Here is a 23,545-nt window from a genome sequence, read left to right as displayed (position 1 = left end):
GATGATCATTATGGACAGTTTTGCTTTGCCTGTAGAGGGCACTGAAACGCGGGTAAATGCTCAGGCTGCTGCATACGAGTACATGGCTGCGTATATTGAAAATGCCAAAAAGGTTGGCCGCCTTGAAAATGCAATTGGTTGGTATCACAGCCACCCTGGCTACAGCTGCTGGCTCTCTGGGATTGATGTTAGTACCCAGATGCTCAATCAGCAGTTCCAGGAACCATTTGTAGCAGTCGTAATAGATCCAACAAGAACAATTTCTGCAGGGAAAGTAAAACTTGGTGCCTTTAGGACATACCCAAAGGGCTATAAACCACCTGATGAAGGACCTTCTGAGTACCAGAGTGTCCCACTTAATAAAATAGAAGACTTTGGTGTACACTGCAAACAATACTATGCCTTGGAAGTTTCATATTTTAAATCCTCTCTGGACCGCAAATTGCTTGAACTTTTATGGAATAAATACTGGATGAACACATTGAGTTCTTCTAGCTTGCTTACCAATGCAGACTACACTACTGGTCAGGTCTTTGATTTGTCTGAAAAATTGGAGCGGTCAGAAGCCCAACTGGGGCGAGGCAGTTTCATGCTGGGTTTGGAAACACATGACCTAAAGTCAGAAGATAAACTTGCCAAAGCTACAAGAGACAGCTGCAAAACTACCATAGAAGCAATTCATGGATTGATGTCTCAGGTTATTAAGGATAAACTTTTTAATCAAATTAACATCTCTTAAACAATCACTGGGTAATACTTTTGCCTGAAACCCAGTAGGAGAAAAATTCTCAAGTAGAACTTTGAAACTGTTTACCAAAAACTGATTAGAAGTATAAGGTGCTTGTGAATATTAGCAACCTGTAATAAAGTGCTTTGAAATGAAAAAAAAAAATGTCTCAAAAGTATTTCAAATTTTAAAAAAGTATTTTAAGTGTACCAGTACTTATTAAAGATACTTGAAATATTTTGTGCCCCCATGAAAATTCTAAAGGAAATACACTAAATGGTTGACCGTGGTCTCACATTGAGAGTGATTGTTATTTTGCCTCTCTTATGTGTTTTTTAGTATTTTACAAATGTCTAATGAGCATGTCATCTAGCTTGAGTGAAAAAGAGTGCAATAAAAACACCTGGTAAATGATTCTTTATAACCCTACAGTAAAATTAGCAGGATACTTGAGAGATAATGACAATCAAGTTTATTTTTCATTTTATTGATAAGATAGAGGGAGCCTGATTAAGTGGAGAATTGGTCCACATCTCTAAGACTGCCTGGTTTGGGTACTATTACCTGAAGTACTTAAAGGCCTGACTACCCTACACTGCTCAGTCAAGAAATCTCTGTTAAAGTAAGCCCGTTTTCATTTTTCTCATGCTAAACATAAAGGTCAGTTCGTTCTGAACTCTTTTTGTGGCTCTTCTAGGTGCACTAACTTAGAGATGAGAAATGCCCATGTATCCTTGACAGCAGCTATTCATTACTATCCACTTTGTGTGTTGTCAGAGGCCTCGAACTCATGTGGAGTTAATGATTTGGTAAATATATCTTGGGGTTTTCTTGGTAATAATATTCCTGGTTTCTAGCTCCCTACTGTTAAAATAAATAAATTCTCTACACCAGCATGCCAGAATGGAGCTGTGCTTTGGAGCTAAGGTCAAGTGTGGGGTCAATCAGCAGGAGGTCTTATAGAACCCAAGAGGCTATGCCATTTCAGGGCAGAATAGGTCTTTTTCAAATGTAAAAGTAAGTGTTTACAGATTGTTGAAACAAATGTGACCTGACATCATTTCTCCTTTCCTTTTTTTAAAAAATAACTATCCAACAGATATCACATGGTAAAAATCTCAAATAAAGCTCTAGGCCTTATTTAATGATCAGGTAACTTTTCTTAGGCTTAATTTATTGTTTAAATCTGTTAATTTTCTACCACACATTAAACAGAGTCCATTTAAAGGACAAATTTAAGCACGGAAGTTCTAGTCAAGGCAGGATCTCTGTGGAAAACAGTAGAGAATTAAGAGAATACAAAGTGTTGGGGTTTTTTTAAGTTATGGTACTTCAATTTTGTACTTGACACCATTTTGGTATTTTAGTGTAATAACACAAAATTTACCTAAATGTGCAATTTAATTTGGGCTACTTGAGGGAAAAACAGGTTTAGAACGTGTAAAAATCACATTTGTTGTTGATTGTCGTAAGTCAAGCATGACTCATAGAGACCCTGTGAGCAAAAGGCCTGAAGCCTTTCTATAACTATCGTCATTTATCAAAGTTCATAGTTTTTATCAATTCTGAGTTATTCACTAATAACATTATTAGGTCTCTCGTAGATCTATAAGTATGTACTAAATGTAAAAAAAAAAGGAGAATCAAAGCATTTTTAAGATTAAAAAAGTTATTATTTCTCTATTCTTATTTGGGTTCAGAACACAAGAGTACTTGGTGTTACAAGAAAACTATTACAGTGTCAAGTATGTTTGGGAGATGTTCATGCATGCTCTACCCTTATCATGAAAATTCACAATTCAAGTAATCATATTAAATCCTGAAAGACAATTCTATTGTAAAAGCACAGTCTAACTTGGCTTAATCCAATGTTTCTGAAATGTACATGATCAAGGCTTCTTTTTGTATAATGTTTTTTAGTTTTCTATAGAGCTTCTTTAGTCGCAATATTTATCGCAATATTTATCGGTCTATCCCACCTGAATTTCAGAACCATCTCAGGAACAGATTTGAGGCTTTGAACACTAATGAACGAAGGCCAGATGAGTTGTGGGAGGATATCAAGGGTATCATCCAGAAGAGTGCAAACGGTCATTGCAAAGACAGAAGAGGAAGAAAAGACCAAAATGGATGTCAGAAGAGACTCTGAAAATTGCTCTGGAGCGCAAAGAAGCCAAAGCACAGGGAAGAATTCAAGATACTAAAGAGTTGAATAGAAGATTTCAAAAGGCAGCACGGGATGACAAAGCAAAATATTACAATGAAATGTGCAAGGAGTTGGAGTCAGAAAATCAAAAGGGCCGAACTCGCTCAGCATATCTTAAGCTCAAGGAACTGAAGAACAAATTCAAACCTCGAGTTGCTATAATCAAGGATGCTTTCGGCAGAACGTTAAATGATCCCGGAAGTATTAAAAAAAGATGGAAGGAATATACTGAATCACTGTATCGAAAGGAATTGGAAGACACAGAAGAATTTCATGAAACAACATATGAGCAAGAGCCTATGGTGATGAAAGAAGAAGTTCAGGCTGCTTTGAAGGACATGGCCAAAAATAAGGCTCCAGGAATAGATGGTATACCAATTGATATATTTCAGTTAACAGATGCTGCCCTGGACGTGCTCACCAAGTTGTGCCAAGAAATCTGGAGAATGACCACTTGGCCAACTGACTGGAAGAGATCAATATTTGTTCCCATGCCAAAGAAAGGTGACCCAACCGAATGTGGAAACTACAGAACAATTTCACTGATTTCACATGCAAGCAAGATTTTACTGAAAATTATCCAAAAACGACTGGAACAGCACATCAACAGAGAACCACCAGAAGCCCAGGCTGGTTTCAGAAGGGGTCGTGGTACTAGAGATATTGTAGCTGATGTTAGATGGATCTTGGTTGAAAGCAGGGAATATCAGAGGAATGTCTATCTGTGCTTCATTGACTATGCAAAGGCATTTGACTGTGTAGATCATAACAAACTGTGGCTGACTCTGGGAAGAATGGGAATCCCAGAACACTTGATCGTTCTAAGGCGAAACTTATACTTGGACCAGGAGGCAGTCGTCAGAACAGAGCAAGGGAACACTGCATGGTTCAAAATTGGGAAGGGCGTACGCCAGGGATGCATCCTATTTCCATACTTCTTCAACCTATATGCAGAACAGATTATCCGGGAGGCTGGGCTCTATGAGGAGAAATGTGGGGTCAGGATTGGTGGACGATTTATCAACAATCTGCGTTATGCAGATGACACAACCCTGCTTGCTGAAACTGAGGAGGACCTGAAGCGCCTGCTGCAGAGTGTCAAGGACTGCAGCCTGCAATATGGATTGAGGCTCAATGTCAAGAAGACAAAGATTCTCACCACTGGACCAATTGGCAGCATCAGGATGGATGGTGAAGAGATTGAGATTGTACACAGCTTTAGTTTGCTTGGCTCCATAGTCAACAGTCTTGGCACCAGCAGCCAGGAAATTAGAAGGCGCATTGCCATGGGAAAGTCTGCTGTTAGGGACCTCTCCAAAGTGCTGAAGAGCAGTGGTGTCTCTCTGGAGACTAAGGTGCGTCTGATACAGGCCATGGTCTTCGCAATCACCTGTTATGCATCAGAGAGTTGGACAATGACCAAGGAGGATAGAAGGAGAACTGATGCCTTTGAGCTGTGGTGCTGGAGAAGAGTACTGAGAATACCATGGACTGCTAGGAAAAGAAATAGATTTGTCCTGGAGAGGGTTAAACCGGGTGGCTCCTTGGAGGCAAGGATTCTGAGGCTCCGTCTAACTTACTTCGGACATGTAGTGAGGAGAGACCGGTCCTTGGAGAGGGACATCATGCTTGGGAGGGTGGAGGGACGGCGCAGGAGAGGAAGGCCCTCTATGAGGTGGATTGATTCAGTGACTGGGATAATTGGGATGGGAGTGTCAGAGACAGTGCGATTGGCACAGGACAGAGCGGAGTTTAGGGCTGTTGTACATTGGGTCGCTATGAGTCGCAAGGGACTCGATGGCACATAACAACAACAACAACAACAATAGAGCTTCTTTAGGAAATGCCAACTATTATCTCCATTTTTATAGAAAATGAGGTCCTGAAAGACAATTTGACTCACTTAAGGAAGTAATCCTTTATTAAAGCTTAGAAAAATTCTTATGCATATAGACTACACAGTATTATTATTTTCAAATCAGCTAAGGTTATTTCTTCCTATTAAAATTTCGCTTTAAAGTATCAGTGATCATAGACAAAAACAAAGACTGGCTTTGGTTTCTGCACCTAAACTCTTTGTGAAAAATACTACATATTTCCAGTTTTCATTGGTTTATGTAAATCAAATAACTCAGCATCTGGTATAAATTAAGCTATGCGGGAACGTGAGTTATCTGTCAGTGATCTGCTATGGAGTCCCTGAGTGGTGCAACCTGAGTGGTGCAAGTGGTTAATGCTTTTTGGCTGCTAACTGAAAAGTGGATGGTTTGAGTCCATCCAGAGGCATCTCAGAAAGGTAGTGATCAGCTTCTGAAAAGGCAGTCATCAGTTCTACTCTAAAGGAAATGAAGTTGCCATGGGTTGCCATCAAAATGGCAACTGAACAACCTATCTGGTAACCTAGTGGTTAAGGAGCTACGCTGCCAACCCAAAGGCACGTGGCTTGCATCCACCAGCCACTCCACAGGACCGGCAATCTCCTCCTGTGTGATTTACAGCTTCTGAAAACCCATTGGACGGTCAGCTGAGTCAGTTCCAATGCACAACAACAACAAATCTGTGAAATTTTCACCGTAAATAGTCCTTTCAAGGTTAAGTAGTCCCCACTCCCATTGAGTGATTTCACTCTTCTCCGATCATAATGTAAGCAAACTCCGTCTTCTATTGTTATTTATCTGCCTCATCTGCACAGCTTGTCACCCTAACTACGTTTCAAGCTCCTGGAAACCTGGAACTAATTCTTGCTTTTCTTCTGAGTCAACTTTAGCATTTAACAGAGTTTCAATAAATTTGAGAATATCCCTTTCCTAAAATGTTGACCACACAATGGACTTAAGCACAACAGAAACAGTATGGATGGTGCAGGATTAAGAAGATTTTGTTTTGTTGGGTGTAGAGTGACTATACAATGGTGTCAACAACAAGTTGTGAAGGAAATCTTGGATTTCTTTCCTTTAAAGGCTCAGCATATTTGCTCTCTGCTGTAACTCTTAAGGCAGAAAATACTGTTCCATGACGTGGTGTTGATTCTGACTCATGGCAGCCTTATAGGACAAAACAGTACTGCCCCACAGAATTTTCTATGCTGGAATAGTTTTGTGAGCAGCACACCAGATCTCTTCCATTAGATTCGAACCAGCAACTTCTTGGTTAGCAGCTTGGTTAGTTAATCATTCTGTCACCAGGGCTCCTTTCAAGAAATACTTTTCAAAGGCTACAAGCACATGAAGAAATGTTCAAAATCCCTAGCTCTAAGAGAGATGTAAATCAAAACAACTACGAGATATCATCTCACCCCTGTCAGAATTGCAAAATTTAACAGAAAAGCAAGCAACAAATGCTGGCGGGGTTGTGGAGTAACTGGAACCCTTATTCACTGTTGGTGGGAGAAATGGTGCAGCCACTGTAGAAGGCGGTGTGGCACTTTTTAAAAAAAGTTGCAAATAGACTCACCCCAGTAAGACTAGCAAAATTTAACAGAACAGAAAGCAGCAAATGCTGGCAAGGTTGCATACTGTGGTATACACAATGGAATACTATGCTGCATTGAGAAACAAGGAACTGATGTAATATTATTCAAAATGGGTGACCCTGGAGGACATTATGCTGAGTGAAGTATCTCAGGCACAAAAGGACAAATACTGCATGGTGACACTGTTGTGAAGCAGGACTGACCTCGGGGTTGGGAGGAGACTGAGAAGGATGCGTTCAGTAACGTACACTGCATTGAAACAGATGAGGAAGAAAATTGTTTCAGAGGGAAAAGTATTAGGTATTTTTGTCATGACAGGAGTCCGGGGTGAAGGCTGTAGAATGGAGTGGACCTGGGGGAGGAATTGTAAAACAATGAAAGAATTTTTCTAAGAGAGTAGTGTACTAGAAGAGAAGGTTGGGAGGGGAAAAAAGTGCAACAATGAATGAATGAAAATCCAAAGTCTCTGTAAATTTTCATTGAAATTAATAATAAATTAAAAAAAGAATATGAAAAAAAATTTTTTAATGGCCAGTTGACTAGAAGAGGGGGGAATTGATCAGCCTGATAAATTAGAAAAGGAGTCCTCTCCCTCTCCCCTGGAGCAGCTGGTGGTCTTGAACCACAAGCCTTTGGGATTGCGGTGTAGCTTCTTACCATTAGACCAGCAGAACTCCCTTGATAACCACTAATAATTTTAGGGTTCTGATGGGCAATCTCCTCCCATACAATTAACTGCCTCTGATAAACTGCTAGAGAGTCAACTATGGGTTGGTTGCACCTGGATTGTACACAACAACAACAACAACAACATGCATTTGCTTGTCTCTAAGGCAGAACTCTCCTCCCCTTCCTTGGTGTGTATGGCTAACAGTACACTCTTAGCTGGCGTGTGTCGGGATCCACGCTAAGCTAGGCTGTCCTTGCTCAAGGGACACCGCTTGATTCTGCTAACATTCTGGTGAATCATTAAGAGTTCTTCAAATCAGCAGGAAAAGTACATGTCATACCTAAAATCTGTAGAAGATTAAAGGGACCTAGTTCAGTAACAAAACGGAAAGCTGGTTTTATTTCTACTTGGTAGCTCTCTCATTAGTGAGGTGCATTCCACAACAGTGCAAAGCAGCTGCTGTATATCTGGGTGTGTAAAATATACACAAGGAAACATACACCAACTCAACAATTCCTACATGAAAAATTGTAGGCTGATTATCTCCTCCAATTTGTATAATCATTCTTATTATCCCTTCCCAAATTATTTCACTACTGTTAACCTAACGTCACTGCTTCCCCAGGAAAACCTCTCTTTCATGGCATTAGAACCAGCCCACAGCTGATCCTTCGGTGGGTTTTCAGATGCAGTTAATCACATAGGAGGAGGCTGATTGCCCATTCTTCTCTTGCAAAGCAGCTGATGGATTCAAACCACATTCCTTTGGAATTACAATGGAGCTTCTTACTATTAAACCAGCAGAGCTTCCTCGGAAACTGCTAATAATTTTAGGTTTCTATACATTTGCTTGCTTTTGTCTCGATTTCTGTTTTTATTATTATTAATGAAATATTTCATTTGAGGGGAAGTTCATGAAACACTTTTTTAATCAAATTATTTGCACGTATTTTGTTTCATAACATTGCAATTATAAATTCATTTGACCACTCATACATATTTTTATAATATTAATTGTAATAGGTTAATATAACTACAATGTCTGGTCAATCTATATATAATTTATTTGTTTTTTTAAAATTCTATAATTTGTCAGAGGTGGTAACTAATTTCCAAAATATACTTCAGAGTCCCAACTTCCAAATAGCTCCCTTACTCATGTTGTTATTGTTATGTGCCGTCAAGTCATCTGTGACCCATACCGAACTTATGTACAGCAGCTCTGAAGCCTACCTTCTCCTGAGCCAGTCTCACTGATTCTGACACATCTACGCCCATTGCCCCAGTCACTGTATCAATCCATCTCATCCAAGGTCTTCCTTGTCTTCCTCTCCTGCACTGTTCCTCCACACTTCTAAGCATGATGTCCTTCTCCAGGGACTGGTCCTCCTGGCCACATGCCAAGAGTATGTGAGAAAGAGCTTCAAAATCCTAGCCTCCAGGGAGAAACTTGGTTTAACCCTCTCCAATACAGGCTTATTTGTTTTCTTGGCAATACATGTTATATTCAAGTCTCTTCTCCAACACTACAATTCGAAGGCACCAATTCTTCTTCTGTCATCCTTAATCATTATCCAGTTCTCTGATGCATAGCAAGTAAATGGGAAGACCATGGCCTGGATAAGGCCCTCGTTAATCTCTAGACTGACTTTGTCGCTCTCAGTACTCTGGAGAGGTCCCCAACAGCAGATTTTTACAGGGCAATTTGTCTTTTGATTTCCTGGCTGCTGGTCCCAAGAGTGTTGATTGTGAAGGTGAGCAAGCGGAAATTATCAATATCCTCAATCTCTTCTCTATCAATCATGGTGCTGCCTATTGGCCCAATGGTGAGAATCTTTGTCTTCTTGATGTTGAGTTTCAATCCATATTGAAAACTACAGTCTTTGACCTTTTACAGCAAGTGTTTCAGATCCTCCTCAGTTACAGCAAGCAAAGTTGTGCCACCTGAATAACGTAGGTTGTTGATGAGTCTTCCTCCAATCCTGATGCCACACTCCTCATAAAGCCCAGCCTCCCAAATGATCTGTTCTGCAAATGGATTGAAAAGGTATGGCAACAGGATGCATCCCTGATGCACTCATTTCCTGATTTTGGACCATGTAGTATTTCTGTGCTCTGTTCTGAGGACTGCTTCCTGGCCCAAGTATAGGTTTCGCATAAGCACAATCAAGTGTTCTGGGATGCCCATTCTCCTCAAGATTAGCAACTATGTGTTGTGTTTGACACAGTCAAGTGCCTTGGCGTAGTCAATGAAACACAGAAATACATTCCTTTGGTACTCTTTGTCCTTACTCATAGCCCTTTCCTTTTTCAGACAAAATTTCAAGATCCTTCATAAGGTCAGTATTGATAATCCCTCAATGCATCCCTAAGCAATGTTCACATCAGTCCTTTAAAAGACTGTGCTCTAGAGACCTCCTTTCTCCCTATATATTTGTCTTAGGGCTCAGTAGTAAGGTGACTGTAGAGACACACATTGTGGACAAGTGAAAAAGGGAAAGAAACAAAGAGGCATCCCAGGCACATGGGTACAAGGAGGAGTGAGGGACACCACTTTCACTTCCCTCTAAAAAGAAAAAAGGGAAGTGGGATATGATTGAAAGGTAAAGAACAAACCCCAGAATGGTTTGTAAGCTCCAGCGGTGGGGGGTGGGCGCAATCCACGAGGGGTGGGAAGAGGGACCAGTCAGGGCAATGCTTGTAGCATCGCGCTCCCCAGCACCTTCTGTCTGCCCAGCTCCTTGTCCTCTCAGTACTCATTGACCAGCAGCTTCATGGCTTCGTGGCCCACAGCCTGCTTGAGGGAGTGTGTGGCGAAGACACCGTCAAGTGCCTCTAGTAATGAGCCATTGATGTGGACGCACCAGGACACATAGAGGGAGGTGAGCTCAGAGGACTTGGGGTCACATGATAGAGCCCAGGTCCCTGGATTAGACTGTGGTTTTGGCCTTGTTAAAGTGCTCAAACTGGCACTCAAGAGGGTCCTGCCGATTAGAGAAAACACTGCCCAGCAGGGCAGCCTCATGCTGGCCGGATTCAGCCCGGACCTGCAGTCAGAGGTCACACATCTGCTTTATCCTTGGCATCTGCCTTCACTGATGTCCAGCGTTTTCGCGGGTCCCAAGTGTGGCTCTCCCTCAGACAGGCCGCTTGCTACATGTCTGGGGACCCGAAGGACAGCACAACACAGGATAGTGGGGAGGCCTGTTTTAGGGGGCTGGGAAGGCTCGGTTCTGGGTCACTGAGGGCTCTAGGGGTCAGATAGCGAATTGACATTTCTTCCAAATATGTGTCTACAAGATTAGGGCACACAGCCCTCCTCCTCTTGAAGGTGGTGTAGGGCAGCAGACCATGGCGAGTGACGATGCACAGCAGCTGCAGCACCTAGCGAGAGTTACTCTCATCGCAGCGGCCCTGCTGCCCTAGTGCCAGTAAGAGTCATGTCCATGAATGAGGCCACGTTCATGGTCATCAGTGACAATGGGAAAGAGGAGGAAAAGGACATGCACATCTCTGTATTCAGGAAAGTGCCCACAATGTCAAACCTATGATGCAGTGTATACAGCCCATCTGTTCACCTTGCTCCTCTGGCCACACCTGGCTTGCCTGCTGCTCTTGCCCCCCGCCCCCCATGTTGGGGGCTCAGGGGCTCAGTGTTTTCCAGAATTCCTGTTTTAGTTACTATAATCTCCACTGCACTCTGCAATAAATTTTATTTCCCACATTTCTTCTCTTGCCTCAAGCTTGCACCAACCGTGTTGAATGCATCTGTGCCTCCTCCCAGGCCTGCCCCCTCAATCTGTACAGACTTTAGATGCCCTTCTTTTTTTTATGGTGAGAAAATTTTATATTTAGAATTATCCAGCTGGACTCAGTTTAGATGATCCCAATTTTGTTGGCAACATCCAAAGCATCATAGTCAGGAGCAAGTCAAACATAGGCCTTCTTCTCTCCATCAGGCCTAATCAAAGTGTTGACCTTAGCCACATCAATGTCATAGAGCTTCTTTACAGCTTGTTTAATTTGGTGCTTATTGGCCTTGACATCCACAATGAACACAAGTGTGTTGTTATCTTCTATCTTCTTCATGGCTGACTCAGTGATCAAGGGAAATTTGATGATGGCATAGTGATCAAGCTTGTTTCTCCTGAGGGCACTCTTCCAGGGGTATTTGGGCTGCCCTCGGAGTCTCAGCATTTTAGGCCTCTGGAAGGTGGGTGACGTGCAGGTCTTCTTTTTTCTTGTCTGTGGATGCCTTTCAGAACTGCCTTCTTGGTCTTTAATGCCTTTGCTTTGGCTTCAGTTTTGGGAGGGGCAGGGGCTTCCTTCTTCGCTTTTGGCTCCATCTTCGTAGAAAAAAGAGATTCCCCTCTATGAATGTGAGAGCTGGACAGTGGCTAAGGAAGACTAATGAAGAATTTATGACTTTTAATTACAGTGCTGGTGAAGAATATTGAATAAACTGTGGAGTCTCAGAGAAACCAATAAAACTGTCTTGGCAGAAGTATAGTCACAATGGGCCTTAGAGAGAAATGTTGTTTTCAGGTGTTGTCAACTTGAGTATGACTCACAGCGACCCTATGAACAACAGATGTGATCCTGTCCTATCTTGTGCCAACCCCATAATTTCTTACCTACTCAAGCCCATTTATGTGTTAATCCAGCTCATCGAGGGTCTTCCTCTCTTTCACTGACCTTGCACCTTTCCAAGCATGATGTCCCTTCCCAAGGATTAGCCCCTTTTAGCAACATACCCAAAGTATGAGAAAAGGAGTTTTACCAACTTTGCTTCTAAATAGCACTCTGGCTATTTAGATGTACCTCAAGATATATACTCTGGCTATTTAGATATACTTCAAGATATATCTGTTTTTTCCTTTGGCAGTCCATGGGATATTCAGCAGTCTTCTCCAATATTACAACTCAAAGGCATTGATTTCTCTTCTGTCACTCTCACTCACTGTCCAGCCCTCAGACAGAGGACGCAATTAAAAAGACCATGACCTGAGTCAAGTATGCCTTAGTTCTCATACTGACATCATATGGCTTACATATTTTGGACACATCTTAAGTATTATTATCCTCTGTATTATGGTGAATGTTAATGCCATCAAGTTACCTGTGACTCAGCAACCCTACATATAGTCTGTCTAACTGATTTCGACACACTTACCCCCATTGCCCTAGATACTGTTTCAATCCATCTCATCTGGGGTTTTCCTCTCCTGTGCTATCCCTCCACCCTTCCAAACATGATGTCCTTCTCCAAGCATCAATTCCTCCTGGCCATGTGCCCCAAGTATGTGAGACAGAGGTCCAGATTCCTAGCCTCCGAAGAGAAACTTGGTTTCACCCTCTCCAAGACACACTTATTTGTTTTCTTGGTGGTCCATGTTCAAAACTCTCCTCCAGCACCACAACTCAAAGGTATCAATTCTTTTTCTGTCATCCTTAGTCCTTGTCCAGTTCTCTGATGCATAGCAAATAATGGCACAGGTCACTGTACTGTGGGCATGCACAAACTGAGGAAGACACTTGATAAGAGGAACTAACACAGTGGTCTGAGCACCAGACTCAAACACAGTGTGACTGTGAGAATGGTACAGGACCAATGGTTGAATTGTTGGATGTAGGGTAGCTTTGGGAGGAAACCAACTTAATAATACCTAAGGTGCCATATGTCTTGGAAAACAGACATGTCTTGAAAAAGTGCAGTGAGAGTGCTTCTTGGGGCAATGATGGTGAAGCTTTATCGTTCATACTTGAGATGTGTAGCTAGCTGAGGCTTTTATTTTGAAAGGGAAATCATACTTGAAATGCTGGAGGGTCAGTGAAGGTGAGGAAGACCCTCAACAAGGTGAATTGACATGGTGACTTCAGCAATGGGCTCTTGTGTGTCAGAGACGAGTGTGTCAGCATGGCACAGGATAAGGTAGAGTTCAGATCTGCTGTTTATAAGGTTGCTATGACACCTAACAACAACAACATTTATCTGTTTATTTAAGTGAGACCATATAGTATTTATATTTTGTGATTGACTTATTTTACTAAGCATGATGATGTTTTTTTTCAAGGTTCATCTATGATGTGGTCTATATCAAGACTTTCATTTCTTTTATGACTGAATAATATTCCCTCATAAACATACTTGGAAACATGGTAGGTCACAGTGTAAGAAAGGAAGAGCCTCAACAAAATGGACTGACATACTAGTTACAGCAATGGCTTGTGTGTTTCAGAGATGAGAATGGCATAGGACAGGACGTACTTCAGATCTGTTGTTCATAGGATGGCCATGAATCATAGTTGACTCGACAGTACATAACAACAACAATATGCAGCTCTGGAGACATAATCCATAATGTGTTGTCCTGGTGAGCAAAAAGCTGAGCAACTCTGGCTCTTTGAATTCATCAGTGGTTCTTCTGGGGAAAGATGGACAATCTCCTCTTAATTAAGATTTACATTCTTGGAAACTAAGTAGAAGGTTGTTGTGGGTCAGAACTGATCCAATGGCAAGGAGTCTGAGGTTCTGGGGAGTTTTAGGTGTGTGTGTGTGTGTGTGTGTGTGTGTGTGTGTGTGTGTGTGTGTGTATCATGATTTATTTATCTATTCATGTGTTGATGGTTATTTTGGGCTTTTTTTTCACCCTTTGGCCTTTGGGAAAGTGTTGTAATGAACATTGGTGTGCATGTGTCTGTATGTTGCTCTTTCAATTTTGTTGAGTATATATACCTCAGAGTGGACTAACTGGCTCTCTTCAACTTTTTAAGAAACTGCCAATTGTTTTCCCCAGTAGCTGTACCATTTTATGTTCCCATCGCCAATGCCAGAGTATTCATTGTATTTTCACAGTATAATTAACAGGAATTATTTTCCTATTTGTTTGTTTGTTTTGAATTACTTTCATTCTAATGGGGCTATGGTATCTTGTGACTTTTTTAATTTGTATCTCTCTAATAGAATACTCCATGGACTGCCAAAGGAAGAAACAGATATATCTTGAAAAGGATGTGGCCAGAGTGTTTTTTGGAGGCAAGGATATGAAGCTTCATCTTTCATTGGACATGTAGATAGCCAAGGCTATTCCTTGGAAAGGGACATCATGCTTGGAAAGACAGAGAGTCAGCAAAGGAAAGGAAGATCCCCAATGAGATGCACTGACACTATGACTTCAGCATTGGACTCTAGGGTCTCGGAAATTATGAGGATGGCACAGGGTAGGGCAGATTTCAGATTGGCTGTTCATAGATTTGCTATGAGTACTACTTGACTCAATAGCTCCTAACAACAATGGATAAAGAAGGGAGGATCTGGTGGCATAATATATAGGTGGTTGTACTGTAGCTCAAAGCACTTCTCTGCTAGTTCAAATCAGCCAGCATCTCTGAAGGAGAAAGATGTATAGTCTCTCCTGCTGTGTGACTTACAGCCTTGGAAAACCCAGTGAAGAGTCAACTATGAGTTGCTCCTGACACACAGCAATGATTGAAAGAATGGATGGGTAAAGAAGGGGCTCTGGTGGCTGGCTGTTAAAGAGTTGAGCTGCAAACCCAAAGGCAAGCAGTTTGAATTAATCAGCTTCGTGGGAGAAAAAAGGGCAATTTCCTCCTGTGAGATTTAGCGCCTCTGAAAACTCACTGCAATCAGGTTTTTTTGGTGTGAGGTTTTTTGTGAGTCAGTTTTTACTCCACAGCACATAACAAGAACAGCAACAAAATAGATGAAGAGAGAGTTCTGGGGACACAGTCTGTAGGGAGTTGAGCTGCTAACCGAAAGGCTCCGCCTCTCTGGCAGGTGGAATTCATCCCAGAAAGAAAGACGGGCAATCTCCTCCCACGTGATCAACAACCTCAGAAACCCAAAGGAGGATCAGCTCTGTATCTGTTCTCACTCAGTGGCAACAGGAATAAGGAGTGAAGGAACTCTGATGGCATAATGTGTAACATGTTAAACTACTACTAAACAAAAGGTTATCAGTTCAAATTCTCCAGCTGCTCTGTGGGAAAAAGATAAGCCGCCTCCTTCTATAAATATTTATACTCATGGAGACCCAGTGGGGAGAGTTGCTGTGAGTCAGATTCAACTTGACAGGTGGCGGGTAATGGAGAATGTTGTTGAATATTTTTTCATGGGGTTGTTGTTGTTATGTGCCATCAAGTTGCTTGTGACTCATAGTGACCCTATGTACAAAAGCCCTAAACCCTTCTCTATCCTGTGCCAACCTTATTGTCTCTGACACACCTACTCCCATTACCCCAGTTACTGAGTCGATCCATCTCATCAAGGGTTTTCCTCTCTTGTGCTGTCCCTCCAACCTCCCAAGCCCTATTTCATGGGGGTAGCTAAGGTTTTTATTTGTCCTTGACATTCAGCTAAAATATATCCCTCAAAGAGAAAATTATCCCAGAGTCAAGACAGTTTTGTTGTTTCATTGGAAGAGCCTGGAAAAGTTGAAGGGGAAGAAATGAAAGTCTCTATTCCATACACCAAGAAGGCTTTGACTGTAGAATGAGCCCTATGCTTAAAAAACGTAAATAAGCCCAGTACTCGCAAAGTAGAATCAGCCACTGAGTCTAGAAAGAACAACTTCGGTTACCTATATATCTCTGATAGACAAAGACAAATATTGTTAAAGGGACTAATCATTCTTCCTACAAAATGAATCTATATTTATTGTGCAGGTACCATATTCTCAGCACTGCTTTAGGCACTGTGAGGTTTTATACAGATAAAGTTTGCCCTTCAAGGGATTTACAGTATAATAAGGTGAGATAAGACTAACACCGAAACTCCTGTGTATAACAAACACAAGATAGTTTTCGCAATTCAGTGCTGAATTGTGGGGGTTTGGATTTCAATTGCGACAGAAATTCAGTGAAGGGGAACGATTCACTGGGAGTTTCAGCAGTAAAGGCAGGTTTAATGAAGAAAATGGGATCTGAAGGGAACACTGACAGAAAGACAGGAATTGTGAAGGGCCAAGGAGAGGACTGGAAGAGGCAGGGGTAAGGTGGGAGGACGCTGCCATCTATTCAATTTCAGGCGACATCATTTTGCTAATTCTTTGAGATACCCAGTTTTTGACTACTGAAAGCCAGGTGAACTCACCTTGAATCACTGGGCCATTCCCTTTTGAAAATGGATTTTAAAATAACATCATTTTGTCACTGCTGTTAGATGCCATCCATTCATTAATAACACCAAGTACCACAGAATAAAGACCTTTACTTTCCTCCCATGAAAACAAAATAATTCTTGCCTTATTTATTATTATTTTGTTGTTGTTGTGTACAAGTGAGTTTGAATAAACTCATATATAACCCTCTAGTGAGTTTTCAGAGGCAATAAATCACATGGGAAGAGACGGTCCACCTTTCTTCCTCGGAGAAGCTGGTGGATTCAAACTGTATGCCGTGCTTTTGGGGTTGGCAGTGCAGCCTCCTACCACTGGGCCACCAGGGCTCTCTTCTTTATTATTTTAAACGTCTTCAAAGAATGTGGTTCTATTTTCTGTGATCCAGCTGGCAGGATCAAACTAATATTGTGACTGATCAGTTTTAAAATGACTAATTACATGCCTAATACTTTATTAGCAAATAATTACAATGAGCTGGTCTGTAAGGAGTTGCACTACTTATCCAAAAGCCACACCTCTCTAGTGGTTTGAATCCAAGGAAAGGTCAGCTGTGAGTGGTCCAGACTATCAAAGCAATAAGTTTGATGTTTGGGTTTGGGTGGGGTTTTAAAAAAATATTTTATACTGATTTATTTACAAAGTTTGCATACCTTATTTTTCATATCGTATCGTTCTCATTTCCTTCATCTCCTCCATCAAATTGTGCAGCCCTATCTTTAATGCCCCCATCCTCAGTACTCTGCTCCCTCTGTCCACCCTTGGATCTTCATACTCATTCTACAATAATGGTCTTATACAGTATTTGTCTTTATGGGCCTGAATTAGTTCACTCAACATAATGCTCTCCAGTCCCTCCCAAGTTAGGTAGTGACGTACAAAATCATTGCTCCTGAGTGCTGTGTAGTATTCCATCATGTGAATGTACCATCATTTCTCAATCCATGGCAATAAGTTTTGAGTTATTTTATGCCATGGCCTGTGTTCTTGCCAGGTTCTTGCCAACTATGAAACATGTCCAGTTTAAATGTAATGGGGTATAGAGACATAACAAACAATAACGGGATTATATCAGCTTTGAGAGAAAAAAAAATCAAGGGAAATTTGTTAGAAAGGGCCAGTTGTTGGGAGAAAACACCATGCTGGAAAAGGTGGAGGGTCAGAGAAAGAGAGGAAGATTCTATACAAGATGGATTGAAATAGTGATTAATACTGGTCTGAAACATGTTTGAATGGTAAGGACTGTGCAGGACAGGGCAAGGTTCAGATCTGTTCACAGAGTCACTATGAGTCACAGTCAACTTGAGAAATGGAACAAAATGAAAGCAGCTATCCAGGAAGCCTAATTTAGACTGGGGAAGGAGCATTGGTGAATTTCTTGAAAAATAATTTAGACATAAGTCTTAAGTATATCAGAGTTAAAGGAAGAGAGAATATTCTAGGAACAGAAGGCAGGCAGTTGGTTTGAGAATTGGAGATGGCCTTATTCTACCCAGGGCTATTCTCACAATCTCTAAGACTAGATAAGTAAGTAGAACTGAATAGTGTAGGATTTGGGACTTTTTTTCCAATCTATGTTATCAATAAATTATAAATTCTAGCAAGATGAAATTGTCAGCATTTAAGTTTTAGTCTTTTATCACAGACTGTGTTGAGAATTATGTTATTGTTTGGCTTCTGTTCTGCATTGTTCTGTTAATCCAGATTGCTCTGCTCCAGAGGTTAGAACTGACCAGTGGCTCCAGGAAAGAAAGAAAGAAAGACAGTCTTTTCCCATTAAGATTTACAGCCTCAGCATTGAAGTCTATGGGGGAGAGAATAGTCTAAAAGTATTATCTTTTAGGGCATTATTTTTATCGTAGGAGTACGTAATGAGGGTTGCAGAGTGGATTATATTTGGGAGTAGGGGCTGGGGTTTGGGGAGGTGCGGGGGGATTGTGTACCAATGAGGGAGTTTTTCTTTTGCTTTTCAAGGAGAGGAGCAAACGGGGGGGGGGGGGGGTTTTTGTGTGGGGAGAAGGGTGCAACAATGAATGAATGGAATTCCAAAATCTCTGTAGATGTTCATTGAAATGAAAAATAAACAAACTAAATTAAAATTTAAAAATAAAAAAAATATTTACAGCCTCAGAAACACAATGGAGGGTCACTATGAGTTGGAACTGAGACCAAAGCCTCATCTTACCTCACCTTCATTGAGTGGGAGCCAACTCACAGCTGACTCTCCAGTGAGTTTTCAGAAGCTATAAATCACACAGGAGGAGATTGTCCATCTTCCTCCTGAGGAACAGCTGATGGATTCAGACTCCCTACTGAGAGCTCCTTGACTTCATGAGGTGGTGGGGTTGTTTTGGTTTTCCTTTCCCCCTTTAAGGATCATTTGAGTTTAAGGTTTAAAGATTTCCACAGAGCAACAATTGTTTTCTGAGTTGGGTCACCCAACTTTAATGGCTTTAGTGTGACGTTTCCATAAGAATTTGGATTTCTGTTTCACATTTCCCCACTTTTGATAAGGATTCTTCTACAGAACCTTAGATCAAATAATTCAATAGTAGTAATTGGGCACCATTCAATTATTTTGGTCTCATGGCAAAAAAGGCTCGTAAAGCATTTGGACATACATTCTAGTTCTTCCTCCATCGCTGACTATCCATGTTCCTCTGTTGCAAATAGAGACCAATTTGTTGTACTTTTGAGGACTGTTCACAAGATTTTAAGACCCTAGCTAACTACCCAGTGAATGAAATGGTAGAATACAAATAAAATCATTATTTTGCTGATTATTTGGAATCTCCATAAAATCACGACCTTAAACCTCCTAATATATTTTTTAAAATCCCATGAGGTATTTTGATACATAGCAGCTGCCTTTGAAGGCCAGGAAGGGACAAGATAGAACACTGTGTAACACAATATTTACCTATTTATAATTTTTCTGTAGTATAGCTTAGTAATATCCACTTTAATAATGTTGTACAACCATTTCCCTTAATTGATGCTAAATTTCCTTTCACCATACACAGATGCTCACAGTTCACCCAACACTGTCTCCCTTTTCTCCATCTCCTTCCTTCCCTGGTGCCAATAAACTGTGCTATCACTACATGGTCCAGGACTTCAAACTAGTTCTTCCAGGATCAGTCACGGTTAGCAAAGTGAAACTGGGACAGAACAGAATTTGCAAAATGGGATTAATAGCTAGAATAGAGAAAATTGTGTGGCCCATACCCTGCTGGAAACCCAATTTTCCTCTTAGAAAAAAAAAGAACATACACAATGCACCGCAATCATCTCAGTGCTCTGCAGTGTCACTTTCCACAGTCCTAGCAATAATTCAACACCTCAAATCAAGCTCCTAATAAAATGTACTCTGCGTCTCCCATTTCAGGGCTTGCGTCTGCAGTTCTTCTGTTCATTTCTGTTTCAGACATCTACATTTTTACAGATTCTAGCTCATCCTAGTTTCTTTTCATTGGCCATGACTGAGCTGGTTCAAACTGGTTTGAATCCCTGATCTGCTCCTATGCCTATCATACCGTATAGATGAGATCACACAGTATATGTCCTTTTGTAATTGACTGATTGATTGACTGACTGATTTTACTTAGCATAATGCCCTCCAGTTTCATTCACGTTGTGGCATGTATCACAACTTTATTACTTTTTATGGCTGTGAATATTCCACTGTATGTGTGGGCCACCATTTGTGTAACCATTGCTAACATTTGAGTGGTTGCAACCTTTTGAATATTGTGAATAGCATTGCTGTGAACTTTGAGGTCCTTTATGTTTTGTCTTGTGATTTTTAAGTTCTTATGTACATACCTGAAAGTGGGTTTGCTGGGTCATATGATAGGTCTGTTTTTAACTTTTTTGAGGAACCACATTCTCACCACCACTTGTTATTTTCTGTTTGTTTATCTTAACCATCTTAGGAGTGGTAGCTCATTGTGGTTCTGATGTTCATCTAATGGCTAAAGCTATGGCTTATTTTGTCTTACTATAGTCCATACTCTTAACCCAGCACTTATACACCTATGTATATGCCCAAAAAAATTAAAACATACATTAAAAAATATTAGCACAAATGCTTATGGCAGCATTATTCATAGTAGGCAAAATAAGTAAAGAACTCAAATGTCTATCAACTAATAAACAAAATGTAGTTAAAAAAAGAGGATCAATCCCAAAGTATATCATAGTAAAATTCATTAAAATTAGAGATAAACACTTGTTTGCTGTTATTGTTATGTGCCATTGAGTCACCTACGACTCATAGAGACCCTATACCCAACAGCTTTGAAACTTGCTTTATCCTGGGACAATCTCACTGTCAGTGACACACCTACTCTCATTACCCCAGATACTGTGTCAATCCATCTCATCCAAGGTCTTCCAGTCCTGTGCTTTCCCTCCATCTTTCCAAGCAGGATATCATTCTCCAAGGACTGGTCCCTCTGGCAAGATGCCCAAAGTATGTGAGATTCTTGCCTCCAAGAAATAGTTTGACTTCACCCTCTCCATGACAAACAGACCTGCTAGTTCTCATGGCAATTAATTTTTATGTTCAGTATTCTTCTTTAGCACCACAACTCAAAGGCATCAATTCTTCTGTCCTCTTTTGGTCATTGTCCAACTCTTTGATGCATAACAGGTAATTGTGAAGACCATGGATCAGGTGCACCTTAGACTCTAAACTGAATTGCCGCTCTTTAGCACTCTGGAGTGGTCCCTGACAGCAGATTTTTTTTAAATGAATTTGTCTTTTGATTTCCTGGCTGCTGGTGCCAAGAGTACTTATTATGGAACCAAGCAAGTTGAAATTGCTATCTCAATCTCTTCTCCAACCGTCATGATGCCGCCAACTGGCCCAGTGGTGAAAAACTTTGTTTTCTTGATATTGAGCAGCAATATCATATACAAAGCATCAGAGATCAAATTCATTTTAAACTTCTTTCTGACTCAACAACACACAACCACAACAACATCTGTAATATTGGAATATTGGAATATTGGGCAAGAGCTTTAAAATTATGAAGGAAAATTCTTTCCAAGTGATAATTACAAAATCATCTTTATTTTTGTTAAAGAGTGGAACTTAATTTTTATTTACAGGACATAGCAAGATAAGAAATTGCACATAGAAATAAGAAATCCAATGACAGGAGAGGCTTCATACAGTATGTACAATTAGGAATTGTTCAAGTATAGTTTTGTTGTAAAAAGTGCTCCATTAACAAATCACATTTATAAAAAGTTCTTAGAGAAAACAGTAAGACAAAATGATACCAAACATAGTTGCTGTTGTTGTTGTTTAATGCCGTCGAGTCGTAGACGACTCATAGCGACCCTATGAACGAACAGCCTGAGCACTGTTCATACTTAGAGTTTCCGGAGGCAAGCCATTTTGGAAGTGGATGCCGCTCCTGCTTCCAACCAAACATAGTACACAACAAATAACTTTTTCACTCAGTTGTACAAACTTTTTAAAAGTTAAAGGCCCCAGCAGTGCCATCCTGAACTTGGAAGGCATACCCTTCGAAGGTATCTTCTGGCACAACATTCTGATCCTCTTCTTCCTCAACAGAGAAATACTTCTCAATCAAGTTTAATGAAGCCTGTACACACTCATTTTCATGGTAGTGTAGAGCTTCAATTTCCACATTCTTCAGTCATTATGCTAAGCTTTTCAATTTCACCAATTTTCTCAGCAGCCTGAAAGATGTTAGAAATGGCATCCAGAATAACTAGAATGATCTTGGTTTCCTTTGCAGTTAAAAGGTTTATCAGTGGCTCTATTGTGCTGCAGTGGATGAGGTATACAATCTGTTCAACTGTTTCGCCACTTGTATAGTTGGTCACAACCCATACAGCTTCCTTTTGAGTCTTAAAGTCTACCTTTGAGAGAACGTCAATGAGGAATGGGACTAATCCATGATTCACTACTTGCTGAATCTGGTCCTGACAGGCTGCTGTAATGTTTAACATTGTCCTCATAGCTTCCTTCTGAATGTTGGTTTTAGGATTGGTTAAGAGGCTGGGAAACACAGCAAGCACTCCTGCATCTATTACAACCTGAGTCTGATTGTCGGTTCCTGTAACAATGTTCCCTATGGTTCTTAATGCAGGAGTCACAATTGGCAATTCAATAGCTCCTAGAAGCTTCACAAGTTGGGGTACGACTCCTGTTTTCACAACCATTTCAATTCGTTCATTTGGACTGTTAGTAAGATAGGAAATAGCCCACCAGGTATCTGCCAACACTTCCGGATCATCATGATGCAGGAGTCGAATTAAAGTAGGGAGAATCTGCTCAACAGTATCCCAATGGAGGTGCAGGGTTCTTATTCTGACAAAGATTTGAAAGTGTCCAGGTAAGATTATGCAAGTAACCACATGCTAATGATGACATACCGGGAACAGCAAGGAGTGCCAAGAGTGGGTCAATTGCACCGTATTTGATAACTAAGTCTCGGAAAGACGAGCCATCACCTGCAATGTTTCCTAGAGCCCATACAGCTTGTTCACTGATATGAACATGAGGAGACGCCAAGAGAGAAATGAAAGCTGGGATAACACCTCCATCTACCACAGCCTTGGTCTGTTCTGATGTCCCTGAAGCAATGTTAGTGAGTGTCCAAGCAAATGCAAATTGAATGGGACCACAGTCAGTTCTGCTCAAGAAGGACACAAATTTTGGAATCAAGCCAGCCTGAATTATGTTGTCTATGGGGGGTTGTTTTTCCCTGGAAAGCAGTTTCCTAGCTGCTTGCATAGCTTGAAGCTGGCTCTCCAAACTGTTACTATTTATGCCTTTGACAATGTCATCAACTGACCAATTTACAGTACCCTGGTTGTTGAGGTTTTCCTGCAGTGGAGAAGTAGCATCATCAGGAAAAGTGCTTACATTTCTCCTTTTCAGCATCTGGTCATCCTTCTTAGCTTTCCTCAGCTCCGCATTAACTTCAATGTGGCGCCGCCTCATTTCTCTGTTTCTCCCCTTGTTCTTGAATCTGTTAAGCCGGGCAGCTGGTGAATTAGCATTTTCATTAGTGGACATGGTTGTGAGACAAAAGTTGCCGGGCAGGTTCAAGCTTCTACAAACGGCGGTGCGGAGCTCACAAGCTCAAAATCATCTTTTTAAAAATTTATCAAATGGGAAAACGGAACTTTTCAGTCAGTAATGCAAGGTCTCAAAGATTTGCCTTCCGGTCATTATTACTCAGGCAATTACTGGATAATGTGCTACATTAAACAAAAGCTTAGTGTTTTCATTGTTGTTAACCTCTCAAAGCTTGAGTTCTATTCTTGTTGTTATGTGCAACTGAGTCAG

At 40.9% G+C, this 23,545-nt stretch overlaps 1 protein-coding gene and 2 pseudogenes across 1 annotated transcript; 1 reads left to right on the top strand and 2 right to left on the bottom strand.

Annotated features, from left to right (window-relative positions):
- The first annotated feature begins 1 nt into the window (after nucleotide 1).
- On the top strand, nucleotides 2-892 carry LOC102855473 (COP9 signalosome complex subunit 5-like). The gene has a single exon (XM_006901058.1). It carries the CDS (start codon nucleotides 2-4, stop codon nucleotides 737-739), a length of 738 nt encoding a protein of 245 aa, XP_006901120.1. The 3' UTR covers nucleotides 740-892.
- Nucleotides 893-9,761: 8,869 nt separating this feature from the next.
- On the bottom strand, nucleotides 9,762-10,708 carry LOC102863224 (annotated as a pseudogene).
- A 10,990-nt stretch (nucleotides 10,709-21,698) lies between these two features.
- On the bottom strand, nucleotides 21,699-23,272 carry LOC102855068 (annotated as a pseudogene).
- Between the last annotated feature and the right edge of the window lie 273 nt (nucleotides 23,273-23,545).

The sequence above is a fragment of the Elephantulus edwardii genome, unplaced genomic scaffold (genome assembly GCF_000299155.1).
Source record: "Elephantulus edwardii isolate Elephantulus edwardi_28Jun2011 unplaced genomic scaffold, EleEdw1.0 scaffold00307, whole genome shotgun sequence".
In the NCBI taxonomy this organism is placed as follows: Eukaryota; Metazoa; Chordata; class Mammalia; order Macroscelidea; family Macroscelididae; genus Elephantulus; species Elephantulus edwardii.
Note: the sequence above shows the minus strand (reverse complement) of the source record. Positions and strands in the feature narration are given on the sequence as shown.